General features: G+C 42.6%; 1 protein-coding gene across 3 annotated transcripts; it reads left to right on the forward strand.

Moving 5' to 3' along the window:
* Window positions 1-10567: 10567 nt before the first annotated feature.
* Window positions 10568-20851, forward strand: LOC141040024 (protein DETOXIFICATION 19-like). 3 transcript variants are annotated; one of them, XM_073506692.1, is made up of 8 exons: window positions 10568-10942; window positions 18558-18780; window positions 18955-19102; window positions 19233-19319; window positions 19419-19475; window positions 19601-19839; window positions 20002-20120; window positions 20263-20851. In XM_073506692.1, the coding sequence occupies exons 1-8, from the start codon at window positions 10673-10675 to the stop codon at window positions 20389-20391; spliced, it is 1272 nt and encodes a 423-aa protein (XP_073362793.1). In that variant the 5' UTR covers window positions 10568-10672; the 3' UTR covers window positions 20392-20851. The 3 variants fall into 3 exon arrangements, with proteins under 3 accessions (XP_073362793.1, XP_073362792.1, XP_073362794.1); XM_073506693.1 differs by adding an exon at window positions 18098-18263 and having other exon boundaries at window positions 10724-10942; window positions 18558-19102; XM_073506691.1 differs by having other exon boundaries at window positions 18558-19102.
* Window positions 20852-21446: the final 595 nt, after the last annotated feature.

Below are 21446 nucleotides of genomic sequence, written 5' to 3' on the forward strand. Positions count from 1 at the left end.
TTTGCGTTTGCTCAATCTCGAGACAGCATGGTGGAATTTGACAAAGTTCTGGCAATCCGTGATCCTGATTGATCATGGAAGTGCTATCAGTTCTTTGGGTTCTGCCGTAGTCAAAAGAAAGATGAAATTCACCGATGAAAGGGCATTGCAGATATGATCTGCACGGGGGTCATGCGTATGGCGAAGTTTAGTATGGGGCTCAAGATTTGATTATCCCGTGTTTCATACACCCCGAGATGTTAATCTAGCAACCTGAATAATCATACTTGATGATAAAAATGTTGGTAGCTGCGGTTTAAGTCAAAACCGTAGAAGCCACGTAAAATAAATTTTGCATAAACCGATTAGAGGCGTCTAACTTGGTTTTGCAGGATGTGCATGTGATGTGGTATAGCAGTGCTCATACTAATTCGATTATGTATGAGATGACTATATGATTTAATTTGATTAACATGACCTGCGTGTCATGATTCGGCATGATGGCTGGAGCCATATGGTTGCACTTTAATGACATGCGTGTCAACCTTGTTGTAATGCATTATTTTGTTAGCTATAGAGATAGCAATATTATCTGGTGCATCGACAAGGTGGTGGCAATCTTCGCGAAGGTGAACACCGACGCGAATGCCGAAGACGAAGAAATGAAATACTTCTCCATCAGAAAGGGCTATACCATATCATGCTATTATGAATTGCCTGAGATGTTTATCCCATATGATGCACCCTTCTTGATTGCGCAGTAGTCGCTTTTTATTAGGGTGATCTCTCACTTAAAATATCAAAGTAGTTAGTGTTCACCCAAGTGTAGCACCGTCTGAAATTCGTATCTTTTCGGGGGTCGCCATGTACACATGAGCACGAACGAATCGAGAGGAATGAGGCGGGTGAGGTCAGACCTCGCAGCAAGATCACTTGGTTGTCTTTGACGTTCAGGCAGGAGAGTCCCGAGCTCGAAACACGGCCATCGAAAGATGAACAAGAATCACATAGAAATGTGATCGGCAAGTTGGCCTACCGATTGAAATTTGTGTCATCAGTGTTGAACCCGTCAATGGCATCGAATAGAAATATGGATCTTGAATCACTCTAAATCAATTATGAGAGATATTGATTTGAGTGGGAGCACACTGTTGAATTAACATGTTTAATTCTTAGTGCAATTAATTATGAACACTGTCTAAGTGTTTCTTGTATAATAGTTGTAGAATAATGGCTCGCATTTCCACCTTCCCTATTAAAATTGAATAGCTATTAAATATCTGGTTAAAACTTTACGACTGGTAACGTAATATGAGGATTGTCCTCAAAAGTGCCGAGAAGGACTTTGTCCTATCGCATGCTTTCCGTATCCTCCCGCTAATGCTATGGATCATGTGACTCTCGTCCTTCGCTCCAAAAGCTAGAATTCTGTTACGGTCAAGTGGAATATGTTTGCTTCCATGAATCCCAAACTTCGAAAGTTGGGATAGTTATATGATATTCATGGAAATGAAAATTATTTTCAGATACAAACACAACAATGTTTGTTTGCAAGTACTAGTAAAAGTGTTTACTATGCATTTGACTGTTGGGAAAGGGATCCAGAAGAACGCCTGTCATATAATGAAAGGTGAATAAAACAACAACTTAAAGAGAAAGGAAGTGTCCAAAGGGTGTTAGTATGACTTACACGCCTAGGAAGTCCGGGGCTAATGCCACTCTTAAGTTGGGTGCTTCTTCTGAGAGTAGGAGAAATACTAAAAGTTAAACTGCTAGAAGTATAAAGGCAAAAGGAAAGAAGACTAGAATATCCAGCTCATGTATGAATGTCATACAAGTTTTTGATGTATAGAAGGCTGGTCAAAGATATAGTTCTTGCGAATTATGGTTAAACATGTAAATCACTAATTCTTGGGTATTGTGAGTTCATCACAAAAATGCCCGCTAGATTGCATTCTGTTGCAACTCGATATAAGAACTACTATGGCCTGAAAGACTAACTAGAAATGAGGTTAAGGTATACAGAGGGAACATAGTAAATGTTACTATACCTTCCATCGGTGTATTGCCGTCTGTATTTATTTTCATTATTCATTTAGAGTTTTACAAACTCTATCCCATTGCATAAGGTATCTTGCAAGAAGGTTTTTCATAAGAGAAAATTTTATGTTCGATGTTATGAATAACACAAGGGCCATACTTTCATTATGAATGAGATGTATGTTATGAATATTAATAATAATACAATACCTCTGGGTTTACTTTCATAATTCATTTTAGAGTTTCATACACTCTAGCCCATTGCACAATGTTTGTTGCAAAAGAGTTGTTCATAAAAACAACAATTGTTGTTACGTATTATGAATAACATAAGGGCCATACTTCCATCATCGATGGGACGTATGTTATGAATATTGAGGGTAATATGATACATCCATAACACTGACGCTAAATGTCGCAAGACTAAAAGAATACCACACAAGTGTGGCACTACATTTGGTCACATTAGAGAAACCCGCATGGAAAATTCCATTATGATGGATTTTGAAGTCTTTTTGATTTTGAATCATCTAACACTCGCAACTTTCCTCCGAAAAGTGAAGTGACTAAAATACCGTTCACAGGCCATAAGGAACGAACAACAAACTTATTAGTGATCATACATTTGATGTGTGTAGTCCGATAAGTGTTGTTAGTGGTGGATTTATTTATCTTCAGAAATGACTCAAGTAGATATATGGATATTTACTTGATGAGACGTAAGTCTGGATCATTCGAAAGGTTCTCAAAAATGAAGTAGAAGTTATTGTAACAAGAAAATTATGTTTCTGCAATTTGATTGCACAAAGGAATATTTGAGTTACATGTTTAGCGAATGTCTGATGAGTTGTGAAAGGGGTTTCATAAACTTGCACCTCCCAGAACACCACTGCAAGTGGAAAGTCCGTGGAGATGTAATCAAACCATTTATGACATGGTAAGGTCAAAGATGACATAAATAAATTTGCCATTATCCCTTTTAAAGTGATGCTTTAGAGACTGTGGCTTTTACACTGAAAAGAGCTACATCGGGTCTGTTGAAATGAAGCCATGGTATGGTACACCCAACCATGTTATATCTTTTCTTAACATTTGGAATATGGGGCTTGTGTAAAATGTTACAAACCTATTCCAAATCAGACAAGTGCTACTTTGTAGGTTATACCAAAATGTTGGGTATTCCTCCCTCACTATACCGAGGCAAATAGTTTTGCCGCGAAACGGTGTGCTTTTAAAGAGAATGGTTCTTTCAAAAAGGTGAGTGGGAGAATAGTGCAACTCGACGAGATAAACAATATCTACGTCATCAGATCAAAGGAAAGAGACCTTGGAAATAATTCCAGAGTTTCCTACTGCGACTGATACGGAAGTCTCTACAATAAAATGTATGAACTTCGGTCGAACTTGCAGCTAAACCACGTAGGCAAGGCTCGTGCAAACCTCTCAGGTGCGCAAACGAGATATTATTGTTAGAAAACATTATACCTACGATACACAAGGAAGCGTTGATGGGCCCTGACTCCGGAATTGGCTAAATGCCAATACAACCCGAGTTAGTTTCCATATAAGTGATTCAAGATTAAAACCTTGATACACCTTTCAGAAGACTTAGAGTCTAACGAATATTTATGGAACTTAAAACTGATACGGATAAAATGTTTAATCCATAAAGCTCGACTTGTTGAAATAACAAGTTCAAGAGTTGACTACGATGAGGTTGTTTTCATCGTAGCGATGCTTAAAGTCGGTTCGGGTTGAACTAGCAATTAATACATATTTCAATCATGAGATATGAAACATGGATGATAATAGGATTTCCATCTGATGGAAATGAAAGCTAGGACTTGTATATGATATAGTCCAACGTAATTTGTCGATCCAGAGGATGCTAGTAGGTATGCAAACTTCAGAGTTCCAGCAATGGACAGAAGAGAGCAAAATGGAGTTGGAATCTTCGTGTTTTGATGAAATGGTCAAAGGGGTTTTGACTTCATCAATGGGTAACGAAGATGCTTGTAATTCAAGAAAGTAAGTGGGAGCGCAATAATATTTCTAAAAACCTTATGTGCTTGACACATTGGTAATTGGAAATAAATTTCTTGACACAAATTAGGACTTCATTTTAAAATAGTTTTTCGATGAAGTGCTTAGGCTAAATAGCCTCAATATTAGGCATGATGATCTATGGAGATAGATTTACCTAATGGGGTTAAGCAATGAATACATATTGACAAGATGCTAAAACCTTTTAGCATTTAAAACGCCAAGGAGTGATTCTTGCCAAAGTCACATGGAAAGAGTTTTTGCAAGACTCGGTGTTACAAAACACTGATGAGTAAAATACATGATGCAGATTCCACACACTTTTGTGTTTGGATTAATCATGTATTCCATGGTATGTAAAACAACCAGATATGTCCGATACTCCCAAGGTGTTGCGAGTATGGATACCAAAGTGATCAAATTACTGATCATGGGACAACAGTGAAAGATGTCACAGAGTACTAGAGTAAGTACTGATTACATGGTTTTCTCGCAAGCAGAGATCATGAAGAGTTCGTTGTAAAATGTTACATCGACACAGTCTTCATCTTTTCTCCATGCGATTTTTGATTTAAATTAAGGGTTTTGTGTAACACACAATGTGGTGGCACAGTTAGTTGGAATTTGTTCAAACTAGTTACTGTGGTGAATTCTATAACAAGGGCTAAGTATGTTGACGCTTTACAAGCGACAAAGAAGATGTTGAATCATATAGTTCATTCATGAACTTAGTATAGTTCCAAGATGGCTTTTGACAATGGGACACTACTGCAGGTAGTTGCTCCATAACTCAGTCTGAGGAATCCAGGTTCGACCTGTGATTCACATACATACAAAGCCAAGTCCACACAAATATGAATTTTGTGAAAACGTGAAAACGCGAGGACATGCAAAGATACACACGGAACAGAAGTTGTCAGATCTGTTGGACATCAGGCTATACCACAAGCAAAGCATATTTACACCGGTGTGCCACAGGTGTGAAGTGCATTAGCATAAGCTAGATTATTGACTCTAGTGCAAGTGGGAGTCTGTAGGAGATATGCCCTAGAGGCAATAATGAATGATATTATTTATCTCCGAGTTCATAATCATGTTTATGTTCCATGCTATAACTGCAATGATTCTCGAGTCTGCAATATCCACGAGGCTCGAAGGAAGACTCATATGCACGTGTGGAATAATAAACGTAAGAAGTATTCCTAGTCTGGCCTCTAAGACTAGCTCAAGTGTTGCATGATGGTTCTGTTTTCCTGATCATGGGCATGTCTATGCCAGCAATTTTGAGGGCACAATGTTAAGAGAACATTTGTGTTGAATCGACCCGGATTGATGTTATGCTAAGAGATTCATTCGTCACAAGTTAATGGTTTATAACACAAAGATGGTTAATGTTTGCATAATTCCTTAGACCATGAGAGTATCGAGTTTCTTCATGCTTGCTTCATGGACTTTGGGGTTTGTTAAACGTCATCCGTAACTGGATGGCTATTACGGTGGCTTACGGGTTCATGGGAAAGTATGTTAAGTAACTTGATAGCTCGAGATTGTGATTTGCTCCTCCGACGATAGAGAGATATACTCGGGCCCACTCGGTGTTACGGTGTCCATCATCGTCTGGCCAGACACTTTGTGATTTGATCACGGGGATGCCGGAACACGAAACGAGAAAAGAGAACAAAACCGGTAACGAGGTAACTTGCATAGTGGACAAAGTGTTGGCCCACGGGGATGCAATAAATCTCACCTCAGGTGTTTGTGATATATCGTGAAGCAACAGGAATAGCTCACCTCAACTAGAGGTTCACTCGAATATACATTCGTGTGGGTATAGGGGTCAATATGGGTGTCCACGGCTCCGATGTTGATCATTGATCGGAAGGGGTTCCAGGTCATGTCTATACTTCACCGAACCTATAGGGTCACACGCTTAAGGTTCATCTATCTGCTGAATACTAGACAGGGAGTCTGAGAGAAAATCACCGAAAAAGTTTCGGACACCGAAAAGTTTCAGACAGCGGAATCGTACCGCAGAGAGAGGTCACCGGATGAGTTCCGGTGAAACCGAAAAAGTTGTTTCGGGGTATGCCATTAAGTCAAAATGGTTTCGGCACATGCCTAATAATTCTTGGAGGGTGCTAGAATCATTCTGGAAACTTTTTGGAATTTTCAGAAATAAAAACCGAAAATGTTTCGTAGGTGCCGGTACCGCTTTGGCTGTTTTTCGCAGATGAAATTCACTAATCTGAAATTGTTTCAGAACGAATCCCAAATCATTTTAGTGGGTACTGGAATTATTCTAAGACCCATGGAAATATTTTCGGATTTAGTGGACGCGAAAAATTGTCTTCATGAATAGTAAAAACGCATTCTTGTTTGCTTTTCGCACATGAAAATCACTAAACCGAAATTGTTTCAGAACGTGTTGAAAATTATTTTAGTGGGTACTGGAAATGTTCTGAGCCCACATAAATATTTTCAGTTCGAACGGACGCTGAAAAATGTCGTCATGAATAGTGAAAGTGCTTTTTGCTTGGCTTCTTGGAGAAGCCACCTTGAGGGCCTTTTTGGTATTTCCCCCCTTGGCTTCTTGGAGAAGCCACCCTTGGGCTTGGCCTATAAATAGGGGTGGAGGGGGCTGCCTAAAGGATCATCCCTTCTCACATACAAGTGCCATGCATGATCTGGCTTCTCTCTCCCTCCCAGCAAAATAGTTTCGTAGAGCCGAAAGGCTGTCTGGGTTCCGGTGGGAACTAGTTCTGGATGGCGAAGCCCTGCCGAATAGATGACACCGTATGTATGCAACTCTGTAGAGAGATCGTAGTTTCGGTCTTAGTTCGTGAGTGCCTCCCGAAGGGCTGTCCGTGTGACCGTCCGAGTTTCGAAGGTCCTCTCGAAGGGCTCTCCGCGACACCGTCCGGGGGGCTGTTCGACCGCCTCCCGGAGGGCTGTCTGAGGAGCAGATGAGGGTATACATCCTCGCGGTTGGGAGGTTGTAAATCCTAGCTGCGGGGATCTGCACCGCCGATCGTCATCGACTCTACTTCCCGCTGCGCTACGAGTCGGTGACGAAAAAGATTAAACCTTGTATGCAGTCTCCATAGTGGTCCTGGGCTGGTGCGTAGGTCGGAATTTTTTGTTTTCTGCTGTATTCCCCTACATGAGTGCCAACATGACTCTTCAATTCCCATTGACCGGTTTCTTTGTTTTTTCTACCGCGGACCTTCCATTTGCAACCTTCTTGGTCACATTTGACTGTGTACCGAACTTTTTGATTTGAATGACCAACAACAAACGGCCTATGGTTCCTAATGGCATAGTCAGACAACCATATCTTGAACTCTACCAACGAACCAAACTTGATGCCTTTCTTCAAATTAGCTTTCTCATCCTCATTTTTTGGCCGAGGATCACTGAATTTGGGGCATGGTGTTGGCTCAAACAACCCGAATCTCAGCCCACCGTCAACAAAGGCATTGTCCGCAAGACTCACATCTCTATACAACGGCGGCCCTCTCTCCTTGCTGGTCACCTTCTTGTAGATTTCATTTTCTTGCGCAGTCAACCCATCCTCATCCAATTCTTCCTCCGGACCCTCGTCATCCGAGTTATACCCACACATACGGTTATAAGGAATGGTACGGTCCATGTCTTTTTGCTGCACAATGACATCCAATTTACCAATTGGATTGTAATGAATCTCTTCATTCTCCGCGTAAGCATCCTCTTGAGAAACAATAGCATCATTATCAACATGATCAGTAGCATCTTCTTCAACATGAGGAATAGCATCATGCTGGAGTACTATGGCGCTAGCATTGATATGATCTTCATTGGGTTGGCTACTTGGTGGTTGGCTAGAACAGTTGGGGATATACACCTCGGCACTATCATCATGTATTGGGGAGGATGCATTGCGGTTGAGATCAATTTGCAAGGGAGGAGGATGATCAACCTTTGTGGCAAAGATCTCAAGAGACTTGTCTTGTGATGCGTCTACTTTGTCCTTGTACACATTCGAATGCAATTGGGAGATGATGGGCATACTCTTTAATCGGGACTTTACTCCCAATCCAACGTCATACCTTCCAATAAGCTTAACCTCGGCATTTGGGTCATTCCAATGTAAGACGCTTCTCACTTTAACTACAAGATCATCAAAGCTTGGACTCGTGTCAAAAACCATAGCCACTTCCCCTTCATCGTCATTTCCAAGCATAAATGTCGTCTTGTCCAAATAATGAACATTTACGAGCTTATGCATCTAAGAAATTGGAAACAATAAAATCAATCCATATATGTCATCCAACCAACTCAAATGGACAAATAAACTAAATTTTGCACAAATTGGACAAATAACTACTATTTATAGTCAAGTTAACCTAACCATTAACCCTAACCCTAACCATAACCCCCAACATAATAACTAAAACTCTAACCCTAACCCTAACCCCTAACATAACCCTAACCCTAGCCATAAATGCATCATAAATGCACACAACAAGATCAACACCTAGGGTTTGCAATAAATTGACCAAATCAACACAAAACAAAGATCTCAACAAATCAAAAGGACGGGAAATGGGGGAGGTACCTTGGGTGATGAAAATGCTCCGGATCCACCGGTGAAATCTCAAACAAATGGAGGGGATCTGGGGGGGTTTGTGAGGGGAGAGAGGGGGGAGAGGGGCTGAGCACGGGGAAGAAGATGAGTGGGGAAGAAGAGTGGTGGTGGGGCCCATAAACCAGCCCCTTATCCACCACCCAGGACCCTACTGCCAGAGGTGCTGGCGGTAGGCTTCAGTACCCTACCGCCACCGCCAATGGCGGTAGGCCCTTTTCCACGTCAACACGCGCCGACGGCCGTTAGTCGCTGTCAAGGGACCTACCGCCATAGCCCATGGCGGTAGCACATGCAAACCTACCGCCACCACCCCTGGCGGTAGGCAAAAGGGTCAGATCCCGAAATTTTTTCAAACGGGGGTCAGATCCTGAATTTGTTAGCAAAAAGGGTCAAAACACGAAATTTTGCCGCTCAGAGGTCCTCCACAGCTCGGTACGACTCCCCATCAACGACAATGATGACAAGTCGTCCGAGACATAGGAGATGGCTTTGTAGAAGTTCTACGAGATGACTTTAGTAAGACTAAACATCTCCATTGTGCGTGCGTTAATGATGTCATGCCAGAGCTGACAGATAAGGGTGTTCGTTACGGAGTCCAACGTACGGGAGAAGAAGCAGGCTCTCCAGGAACACGTTTGTGGAGAAGTAGCGATCCAGGCCATGGCTCTGCCATTTCTTCTTCTTTTATGCATCGATCAAGGATCTCACAGGTGTATAAAATGGAAGGGGTTGGAATTTGATTTGGTTCCCGGGTTGATTGTTTGACCGTTCTTAGTGGGAAAACTTGTTCTGTGCCTTTATCAAGAGCTGATAATCGATATCTACCACTAGATATTCATGGATTGTGATTGTGTCGCTAACATTTGCAAAGAAAATAGCTACAAGCCCTTGAGCGCTATGTCCGCAAGTCACCATGAGGTTAGCCCTCGTTGCCGTCTGATTTGACCCATTTTCCTCCTTGTAGAGTCCACCAATTTCCCATGCACGCCGACCTGTGTAACTAAATCAATGTATTTTGTAAAAAATAAATATGATATAGTTAAACAAATAAATATGAAATAATACTCTCTCTTTTCCGAATTACTTGTCGCAGAAATGGATAGAAATGGATGTATCCAGTCTAGAACTAAAATGCATCTATTCCCACGACAAGTAATTCCAGGCGGAGGGAGTAGAAGAGAAATAAAAATCAAAAGAAAAATCCTATGATGTCCACTCGAAGCATCTCCAAGGCTGACCAGCAAATGTCTTTGGTATATGTCCGTTTTTATGTCCGGACCTGATCCGCGGACATGATGCAGGAGGGAGCCATCCAATGATAATCATAAAGTATTCGGTTGGGAGGAGAAAAAGTATGTGGAAACTATACACGTGATGGGATATTTGTGGTTTAGTGTCCGGTTAGAAGGAGAGAGAGAAAATGCAGACCATGCATGTGCGGTTGAGAGGAGAGAAAGAAGAGAGGGACCATCCTTGTGATTGATCAAGCGCATGTCTAGACTCCGACAAATCTCCTCATGTTTGTCTCTTGGATACCGGAATCCGTACGTCCTGACTACTAAATGGACACCCGTTAGATGGCAAAGTGGTCCGAGCACTACAGTCCGGAAAGGTTTGAGGGCCCCCCTCGAAGATGCCGTTACTCTCTTCGCGTAGTAGATGAGATCTACTAAACCTCATTTAATAAATGTCCACTGCTTAGCAAACTCCAAAAATAAATTTGAGAGTGGCAAACACCGCATTATTGAACCAATTTTCATCCAGCAAGCCCACCACCGCGCGTTCCACGCGCTAGCTACAGGGACGTCGGGAGAAACGTGCAAGTCATGGCTGCTGCTCCTCTCACACATACGTACGCCCATATATTGCCGCCGCATCACACCCGTCGATGGCCACCACATCCATCCCCATCGCGACCAGCACCACCAACCACGAAACTAAGCTAGCCCCTCCCCTCCCGTTTAATCTGGCCAGCCGGCCGGCGACATGTCTTCCGCTCCGCTGCTCGGCGCGCGCGAGCACTCCAGCGAATGCGGTGAGGTAAAGCGGGGCTCGCCGGCGTGGCTGCGCCGCCTGATCGACACGGAGGAGGCCTGGGCGCAGCTACAGTTCGCGCTGCCGATGGTCCTGACCAACATGTCCTACTACGCCATCCCGCTGGTGTCCGTGATGTTCTCCGGCCACCTCGGCAACGTCCACCTCGCCGGCGCCACCCTCGGCAACTCCTGGGCCACCGTCACCGGCTACGCCTTCGTTGTACGTACTGGTATCGCACCCTCTTAATTTCCATCACGCTTATACTAATTGCACCGCTGTATACATGTGTGTGTGTGTGATGCTTGATTGTACAATCGTATAGATGCTTGATGGTGCGACAATCGGTATATGTATGTGTGTGATGTTTGGTTACATTAGCTGAAACATATCCCGTACAACAGTTTCTATACGTGCTGGTCATATAGATCTCGTTTCTGTTTCCCCATGAATATATCCGCATCTTATCGCACACATACTTGTAAACGAGGGAGTACAACGTGCTGGTCATACAAACTGAAGTTTCTAGTACACAACAGTTTCTAATAATATATGTTTGATTACATATAACTCGCTTTTCATCAATCAAATTGACTATCTAATCTTTTGTTAGGATCCTCTGCTGTAGCGCATCGTGCAGTACAGCCTAAAGATACGCATAACACATAGACTGTAACTGTAACAGAGGGAGTATGTTCTTTGAATCTCCAAAATCGTTCTAGGAGATAAAACTGTTGTAGGGGTTATGTGTTACAACTAATGGAACCAAGCTTTGCCCATACACAGGCAGCACATGGTCGTCAGTGGCCATAATTTCCCAAGATATCATTGTATATTTGTCGGCACCAACTGTAGGCACTAATTCATCTGACTCTGACCACGAATTCGGATATGTTTAAATACTTGTCTATAGTCACGCGCTTGAAATAAAATGAGCCGGATTTTTTAAATCTTTGGGCATCCTCCTTTCCAGTTCCTCCGGCTTCTTTCTCATCCACACGCCCACCATCCATGAATCACAGGCTGGACCTCCCGCTGCCGCCCACCATGCATGGCCGGCCGCGCTCTCGTGTTGGCATCGCCACCCCGACTCGCCCTCGCTTCGCCATCATCTGTATCCATCCATCTAAACCTCCTCGGCACTAGATTTTCTTCGGTGAGTCCAGACTCCCGATCCAAACCAGTCAACCTCCTACTCCCCGGGTACAAATCTCACATCTGGGGGTATGTAGAGAAATAGGATGGGTATGCACATAAAGTTGGGCACATACCATGGAGCATGCATGGAATGGACCGTTAATTGCTGATCATTCTCTAGTATCTTGTTTCATCTCGGCATTAATTGTCCATATCAAGCAATAATTAGCACTAATTCTTTTCTAATAAAGAGCTAACGGGTTGAGCCATCACTGCTAATACTAATTATTATGAAAACCCGGGGTGATGAATAGTAAAAGTATTACTATTCACCCAGGTAAATCTTACGATCATTTCATAAATAAATTACATTTGGTATATAAAAAATTACATTCATATTGATTCACTATGTAAAATTTGGCGCCAGAAAACAAAAATATAGGTCATAAGACTAGAAGAATTGCATTTTATGTACATTTTACACTATGTTTTTACGTTTTTAATTTTACGTAACATAAAATATTTTTTACAGTGTTGATATCAAAATAGAGGAGGGGGGGGGTGAAGAATAACTATTCCTCACCCTGGGTGACGAATAGTCAATCCCTATAAAAAATAACATAAAAACTACTAATTTATTCCTCTTGCGGGGACGGCTCAAATAGGTGGAGGCCTTGGTCACTTCCTCTAGCCAAAAGAGAGGGCATTTGGCGGGCAGGGCCATACCGTCCATCGCCTTTGCCAACCCATCGGCGTTGGCTTGCTCAAAGAGGGCTTCTCCACTTCCTCATCAGCTTTCATGGCCTCCACCGCTAGTTTTACCTCCTTCTCGGTCCAGACTCTGTGGGTCACGAGCTTAGCGGTGCGGTCCTCCTCCTTGTCTTCCAATGTGGTGACGGAGTGGCTGGACGAAATGGATACGTTCTCAGATGGATTGGGAGAAATGAAGAGGAGAGATGATTGGAGAAGCTGAGAGCGAATGAGGTAGCGAGCACCATTTTTATCTAGCCCAAGAATTAGTTTTATCGGATTTTATGGGAATCGTCGCCGTTAGCCTGATGGCGCCGCCGTGCCATCGTTCAATGTTGCTCATTCGGAACTCACACATGCACTGGAAATCGACGAAGCATGAATGCGTCTTATTTTCACATTCTCGTTCATCAACGCCTGAAAACGGCCGAAAAATCTTTTGTACAAATACCAGTGATTGTACACTAATTATGAGGGTCAATGATGAATAATTTTCATGGACTAGCAATGTATGATGGACAGTCTACGATAACATTTTGTCCGATCGAGGCGAAAGAACAACTCATCAATAAAAAAAGGGCAGCTCAGTGCACATAGCTCCCGCTTGCGCACGGTGCATGGTTAAGTACCTATATCGAGGCACATCACTGACGCCCATAAGCTGGTTATTTAGTGTTAATCCTCATCACTGATGCATGGTTAAATACCTATATCGGTCATGAGAGGCACATCACTGACGCCCCTGAGCTGGCCGGTCAGTGTTAACCCTCATCACTAACGCGTGGTCATAGGCGGTCAGCCATGAGCGGATTGTAGTGTTCGAATATGTAGTAGTGGGTGGACTAGGTAAGAGGAGTAGGCTCATAATCCATGGCATGCTAGCACACATATCCCTCCACGTAATGGAGTTCCTACTATTAGACAATTTGTCGACGGTGTTTTGGATTTACCAAATGACAGTATGGTGAATGTAGTGGATTTGTATGGTTGTGGGATGTCACCTCACGTTACTAGATTTACATGGGGCACAAAGCTTTACCTAGGTTCGGGCCCTCACGTGCCGAGTAACAACCCTATTCCGGACGTGAAGTTACTGCTCACGAGCACATTTCACCCGGATGAACAGTGAAACCAACAAATATTGAAAGAAAGTTCAAAAAATTCAGATTTTTTTGGCAAACTTTTACAAATGTTCTAAGTTCTTACAAAGTTTCATCCTGGAATCACATTCGTGGAAGTAGTGCCAAAAAAAATCCAAGCTCTGAAAAATGCTACTTTTGAAAGCATTTTGGAGCACTTAATTTTTTTTCCCGCGACTTTCACGGATGTCATTTCATCATGAAAATTTGCAAGCAAATAGAACATTTGTCAAAGTTTGCCACCAAAAAATTCAGAAATTTTCGGTGTCTGTTCATCGCGAGCTCATTTGAGCTCGCAAGCAGAAGGGGACTTCCGCCTTATTCCAACTTATATATGATATTATAGTAGAGACAAGCTATAATGGGGACTACAATAGCCTGTCCGACGATCTAAATGGGGTGTCTTGATCTGATCTACTATTTAGTAGTCTATCACTTCTAGGATTTTTGGAGAAAGAGGCCTCTTTTCCTATTCCGCAAGTTTCAGATTCTTCCTCTTTTGAGTAATTGTGCGCTTCCTTGTAACGAAGCGCAGTTTCCGATGTACCAAACAACAATATAATGAACATATGTGGATTTGTATTACAATGGGAAGTCACACCATGTTAATAGATGTACAGAAGCCAGAAGTGCCCAGGCTTGGGCCGTCACATGGCGAGTAACCACTCTACTCGGGCTTATATGAGATTATATTAGAGAGAAATTACAATCGGGTGCACAGTGGCATGTCCGATGAGTTGTGAGTCCAGTCGCCGGGTATAAAACGTTCACGATCTAGACTGGGTGTCTATATAGGATCTACTAATATTCTAGTATATGATTCAAGGGGTTAGCGGTCTTCGTTGGTAGCTGCTGCCCTTCATCTTGATCTTGGTGTGCATGTTCTAAAGTATTCATTCTTGGTAGGTATACACCTCCTTCTAAAAACCCCAGGGTTAGTCCAGCTAGGATAATCGGAAGCAAAGGGCATGAACCCCTCTGACCGCATAGCTTTGAGCGGGCAATGCTAGACTTACGTAAAGTAACTACATAAGTGTACGTAGTAAACACTTGGAGGATTAGGATTGGTGTTTAGGGGACGGAGGGGCCACCCCCTGAAATTCAGAGGGGGGGTGGATGTTTAGATTAGTTTGGAAGGTTTTGTAAGCTTGCTTATGCTCTTCGTAGATTTAGCATTTTCGGCTTTGAGCATATATGGCCCGAAATTCAACTCGGGCGGCACGAGAGTTTGCCCAACCCGCTTCTACACAACACATTTTGTTAGACTATTACTTGGCTCTCAAGTTATCTAGTCCTAGTCGTATTGTAATAGGTCTAGTTGGCTTGTAATCTCTTATATATACCGCTCTATCCTTTGATTCATCATTTTAGCCCTTTCTTCATCTTTGTCTTGTTGAACATGAGTAGTAGCTTGGACTTTTGTTGGCCATGTAGATGCCCCGTAAAACTAGGTGCGATCCCCGGGTATGATCGATCATCTCACACTAGTAGCAACATGCGAAATACAGTTCCACCAGATCTGGAAAGTTTCTACAACATCATGATCTACAAAGATGGCAATATAAGAATTTCGTACACCACACTTATATTGCACATACGCAATAATGTTGCAACATATTTTCATGTGGTTCAACAAAATATTGTGAATAAAGAAAATATTGCAACATTTTGAATAATCCCAACGCATTTATTGTATGTATGCGACACCTCCAACAAAATGCAATAATTCATAAGAAACTGTGGTAGCATAGGCAACATCCGGTGTTAACACAGAAAAATCTGATGTGGGTCGTACTAATACAACAAGTCGAAAAGGCTCAAAAAATTATTTGCATGCCAGAGAATACAACATCTGTTTTCAACCACATAAAATTAGGTAGAACAATATCGCGTATACACTTTTTTGAATCCGACACATAACTGGCAAATAACAAAGAATGTGTACTTTACAGGAACTAATAACATGTACGTTAGCTTATAAGAGTCCTCCCGTAAAAAAAAGTCATGCAATCAGAATCCATGTGAAGAAAAACTCCATATGGAAATATTGTTTCCTATCTTAAGGGAATCAACTATGGCATAACTACCTATTTAGGCAGGCCCTATGGCATAACTACCGATTCAAGGCAGATAAAAAAATGAATTAGCCACATCTAGTGTTGGGCCACGTGGTACGGCCGGTGTACATGTGACGGCTATATGTGTTTGCATGGGCATTTGACTGTCAGTGAGAAACTAATCTTGAGGCAGATAGCCTCGCTAACCATACTCTAGACCTTTTTTAGGACGCCATGTGTGGCTCCTTAATCCACCGGATCTACATTGTATTCCTATGAACTTTTATAATCAATAAAGTAGAGTGTGTTTAGATTCAAAAAAAAAGTTTGATTGTCCGTGAGAAACTTAAAAAAGTTTACGGGGGAGTATAAATGAATTTTTGAAATGGAATTACATAATAAAAATCAACAAAGGGCAATTGAGACATGTAGGAGCTGTAATGAGTTAAAACGAAGCACACATATTTAAGAGCATTCTATAAATAGTTAGATGGGTCAAGTAAAACTAATACCCTTTTATTCACCCTAGATTATTCAAATTATAGTAGCATTTAAAATTTTATATACAACCACGTATCTATTAAAGGTTACGTATAAAAATAGTGTCAAAACTTAAAATAATGGATGTGACGATATACAGAAAATAGTGATGGCGCCACGTACATACTTTGGAGTCAATTAACCCCATAGCCTTTGCAGAAAATAACCTGAAATTACTATACAATATGAAGAAATTAATCCAAAAACTTAACAATGACCCCAGGTTCATCCAGCTGGCTTCGCCAGTGACAGAAAATAAAATCTAGAACTGGTATTATGTAAATATAAATCCAATTCACAACCTAATGACCCACAACTATTCAACTACATATATTAATTACCTCAACCATTAATTATATAGTCGATCATAATTATAGTGGTTTAGATTTAATAATACGAAATATGATAGTATGGTCCGGTGCCTGATAGTAAGCATAACTTAGGCGCGGTGCATTAACTTCTACCTCGTTTCTTGTTTCTTGACATATCAACCAATAAGATATGTGGAGTGTGCATGCTTTTAATAACTTGAGACTACCAAACACGACATGCAGTGGTTAGTTCATTGCATGCAATGCTATTAATTAGCAAATAAACATTAAGTTCTCTCGTTTTCCCCTCCTCCTTGGTCACGGTGCACAACCTAAGATGACTTACTCACCTAGACGGAGGGAGTACCATGTTTTCTCGGGACTTGCCTTTTGACTGCAATCTATTGACATGACATATAATTCGTGGAAAATTAAATTAGATAACTATGTGAGAAAGAGGACATAAAGTTGGCAAAAAAAAGAATCTCAAATATAACAGTACATATAGTCAATCTAGCCACGCAAATACGTGGGTCACTTCGCTAGTTCGAAAGTAAGAAAGAAGAAAAAATAATTTCATAACTTAGTTTTGGAAATGAGCAATGTTCCATTGCGTCAAAAGAATATTATCCGCGCATAGAACCCTCCATGATATATCCTGCATGCTTCATTACTGGCGGATTCAAGAAAACGATGCACCTTACAGACCGGCATGAGCGTGGCCATGGAGACACTATGCAGACAGGCCTATGGTGCCCGGATGTACCGCCTGCTAGGCTTGTATCTGCAGTCGAAACTCATCATGTTGGTGGTGGTGTCGGTACTCATCTCCGTCCTGTGGCTGTTCACGGAGCCAATTCTGTTGTGTCTTCATCAAGAACCCGAGGTGTCCCACACCGCCACGGTGTTCATCCTTTACCAGGTCCCCGGCCTGTTCGCCTACTCTTTCCTACAGTGCTTGATGCGTTATCTACCGGCACAGTCGATTGTTGTGCCACTTGTTGTCTGCTCCATGGTGCCGTTTGTGCTCCACATCTCCGTGAACTACCTGCTGGTGAATGTGGTTGGATTGTGCCTCACTGTCGCATCATTGGCCATCTCAGCCACGTTCAACCACATAAAATATTGCAATATCTAAAATTTCAAGTCAACATTTACCTTTGTCTATCAACATTTCAATATGGTGGACACCTCCCACCTTCCTTGTCATGAAACCACCAGACCAGCCAGCCGAAGTCAGCCACCCTAATTCACAAACAAACATGACACAAATGTAGTAAAACGAAAACACAAGAAATGTAAAAAACATATGCTTATACAGAATATCTGGGTAGAACTAGTGTGCATGTACATGTATCGGTTGGTAAACAAAACTTCATGTAGACAGCATCACTGATCGAGGATTAACAATGATTGATGGCTCAACACGTTCCACTCTACCAGGCTACATTGAGCGGTGCACACTACTGGCCGCCCCGACATTACCGCCCATGTCGCTTCACCTTACAGATCTTTCCATGTCCATACTCCATCCGTCCAAGTGGAGGATAGTAATAATACACATATATGGCGCTCCACCTTCCAAGTCTATCCATACTCCATCCGTCTCGTAAGCATTCCATCAACTTTTCATAATTCTCTAACAATTTCTCTTTGTTATATGTTAGCTGATGCCATTTTCTTTCTGTTTCATCCATGTTAAAGAAGACAGTATGATTCACCCTAGATCCTTCACCTTGCAATTCGGAAAAAGGAAAAGCAGAACAAATAATATCATAACTTGGTTTTGGAAATGAGCAATGTTCCGTTGCATCGATGGAATTTTATCCACACATAGAACCCTCCATAATATATGCTGCATGCTTAATTACTGATGGATTCGGGAAAATGTTGCAACTTACAGACCGGCATGAACGGCGCCATGGAGACACTGTGTGGACAGGCCTACGGCGCCCGGATGTACCGCCTGCTGGGCTTGTACCTGCAATCGTCGCTCATCATGTCAGCGATGGTGTCCGTACTCATCTCCATCGTGTGGCTGTTCACGGAGCCGATCCTGTTGTGTCTGCATCAGGAACCCGAGGTGTCCCATGCTGCAACGGTGTTCATCCGATACCAGATCCCCGGTTTGTTTGCCTATTCCTTCCTGCAATGCCTGCTACGGTATCTGCAGACACAGTCCATTGTCATACCACTTGTTGTCTGCTCCATGGTGCCTTTTGCGCTCCACATCGCCCTGAACTACCTGCTGGTGAATGTGGTCGGATTGGGCCTCACTGGCGCGTCATTGGCCATCTCAGCCACGTTTTGGGTCTCGTGCCTGATGCTGCTCGCGTACGTGATGTGGTCCAAGGAGTTCGACGAGACATGGAAGGGCTTCTCTACCGACGCCTTGAACTACGTGTTACCGACGATCAAGCTCGCCATGCCCTCCGCCATCATGGTCTGGTTAGTACGTTTACACTTGTCAACAACACATGTATATACATGCCGTTCCCTGATTGGTTTTGAGTCTGGACAGATGTAAGCTCTGACATTTTTTTCTTTGGAAAAAAACATTTGTGTTGAGTGGACGCAGCTTGGAGTACTGGGCGATTGAGCTCCTCGTGCTGCTCGCCGGCCTGCTGCCGAATTCCACTGTGAGCACGTCGTTGATCGCCATATGGTATGGGTCTGGATGAACCAAACTTGTTACATAATTATTGTTCGTGCATCATTTCAGAAACAGTCGGACTTGATGTACCATTTATTCCTCTAAATGCAGCGCAAGCACGCAGGCCGTTTCCTACATGATCACCTATGGGTTCAGTGCCGCTGTGAGGTACGTCGCCTGGCCTTTCATAGTCCATGTCCCAAGTTCTTAGTGTGTTGTTGCTGGCTAGAACCAGTTCTTGCTTCACTAATTATGGTGGTTTATATCACGTTGCTTCCACCATTTGCATGCAGCACCCGGGTGTCGAATGAGGTTGGGGCTGGTAACGTGGACAGGGCAAAGAACGCGGTCACGGTTACGATGAAACTGTCAGTCTTCCTCGCCCTCTCGTTCATCCTGCTCCTTATCATTGGCCATGGCCTCTGGGCGAGCCTCTTCACGGGGAGCGCGATGATTGCGGCAAAGTTCGCGGCCATCACCCCGCTCCTGATGATCTCTATTGTGCTCGACTCCACGCAGGGCGTGCTGTCAGGTGAGAAAGATCAGTGGGCTACCTAAAGCAATCTTCAAGGATCACTTGGCTTGGCTCGAGAAATTAATAATTTCAAATCATGTATTCAAAATTATAAATTGGAATGCGCTGCTAGTGCGAAACAATTCCGCAAAATTGATGAATAAAATGGCCGTGTGGCAGGGGTTGCGCGGGGCTGTGGATGGCAGCACCTGGCGGCGACCACCAACCTGGTGGCGTACTACTTGGCTGGCATGCCGGTGGCCATTCTCTTGGCCTTCAAGCTCAACTTGTACACTCACGTAAGTAAGACAGGCCCCGTGCATTGTCAAGTTGTCATTGCGCAATGCATCAAACATGCATGTATAGCTCAACTTCTGAAAAACAAGGGGCTCGAATACTGAATACTTTTCCATGGGCAAATGTCGTCTTCTCTTTTTGCAGGGCTTATGGTTGGGTTTAATCACTGGGCTGGCATGCCAGACAAGCGTGATGGTGATCATCACCCTCCGCACGAAATGGTCAAAGCTCGTGGACGCGATGGTGAAAAATCGGGATGACTATGTGGCCTGATCGACACTCGCATGTTATTTTAAGATGTAATTTACCATCAGGGTCACACGGTGGTTGCTCATTCATATGGTAGCAGCATCCGTGGCGAGCACCAGTGCAAGTTTTTGTGAGATGGCGTGTGTTGGCTGAACTCAACTGTTGTTAATCCTTTTTTGGCCGTATCTTTGAGTTCATTTCAGTATGAAAAGGTCGAGCTTCCCTCTGCCTGAGATGGTAAACCAAACGCTATATATACAAAGAGAAACTCAGAGAGAGGATGCATGCCGGTGTTGGCTTAGGTGGCGAGGATTCCTGAGATGGTAAATTGTCTGGGGCACCTAGGTGCCTCGGCACCTAGGCCCATTATATGGCAACTCACATTTGTAGTGCATGATGTAGAATACACAACAAAATGACTTTTCAGATTTGTTTGCATGCACTACAATCATCAACGGTCATTGATTGCTTTCCAAAAAACAAATATACTATTGTTTCCTAGCAATGATTATTTTCCAAACAAAGAGGGTATGTATGTACGCTCTGATTTTTAAGGTATCAGATACAAACCAAATAATATAAGGCCGGGTCACACTTTATAACGTCTAATGTTTCTATACAAATTAAGATGACCATATAATATAAAATGTGACCCAATTTATTATTTTACTTTTAGGAAAATATGATGCATGCAGATACCCACACATGATTCTTTTGTGCGAACAAATACCCACACACAATTCTTTTTAGTTTTAGGAATGCACATTGCGTGCCAATACCCACACATGATTTTTCCTAAAAGTAAAATAATAATTTGGGTATATATGTATATGCCTTGAAGACGTATGCAAAAATAATATATGTATATGCATGTTGATACCCATAGATGATTTTTTTCGTGCATACAAATACCCACACACGATTCTTTTTAGTTTTAGGAATCCACATTTTTTTAACACAGTACAGACGCAAGCGCTCATATACACGCGCATACACTCACACCTATGAACGCACACACGCACACCCTATCCCTATGAGCCCCTTCGAAAGACTGGGCCGGCATATCATCTTGAAATTTA

This window comes from Aegilops tauschii, chromosome 1 (genome assembly GCF_002575655.3).
Source record: "Aegilops tauschii subsp. strangulata cultivar AL8/78 chromosome 1, Aet v6.0, whole genome shotgun sequence".
NCBI lineage: Eukaryota > Viridiplantae > Streptophyta > Magnoliopsida > Poales > Poaceae > Aegilops > Aegilops tauschii.

What these genes read in the sequence shown, in the direction of transcription:
- LOC141040024 (XM_073506691.1), top strand. Translation starts at nt 10,673, where the DNA reads ATGTCTTCCGCTCCGCTGCTCGGCGCGCGCGAGCACTCCAGCGAATGC. An exon ending in TCACCGGCTACGCCTTCGTT is followed by an intron (nt 10,943 to 18,557) that starts GTACGTACTGGT and finishes TGCAACTTACAG; the next exon opens with ACCGGCATGAACGGCGCCAT. An exon ending in GGGTTCAGTGCCGCTGTGAG is followed by an intron (nt 19,476 to 19,600) that starts GTACGTCGCCTG and finishes ATTTGCATGCAG; the next exon opens with CACCCGGGTGTCGAATGAGG.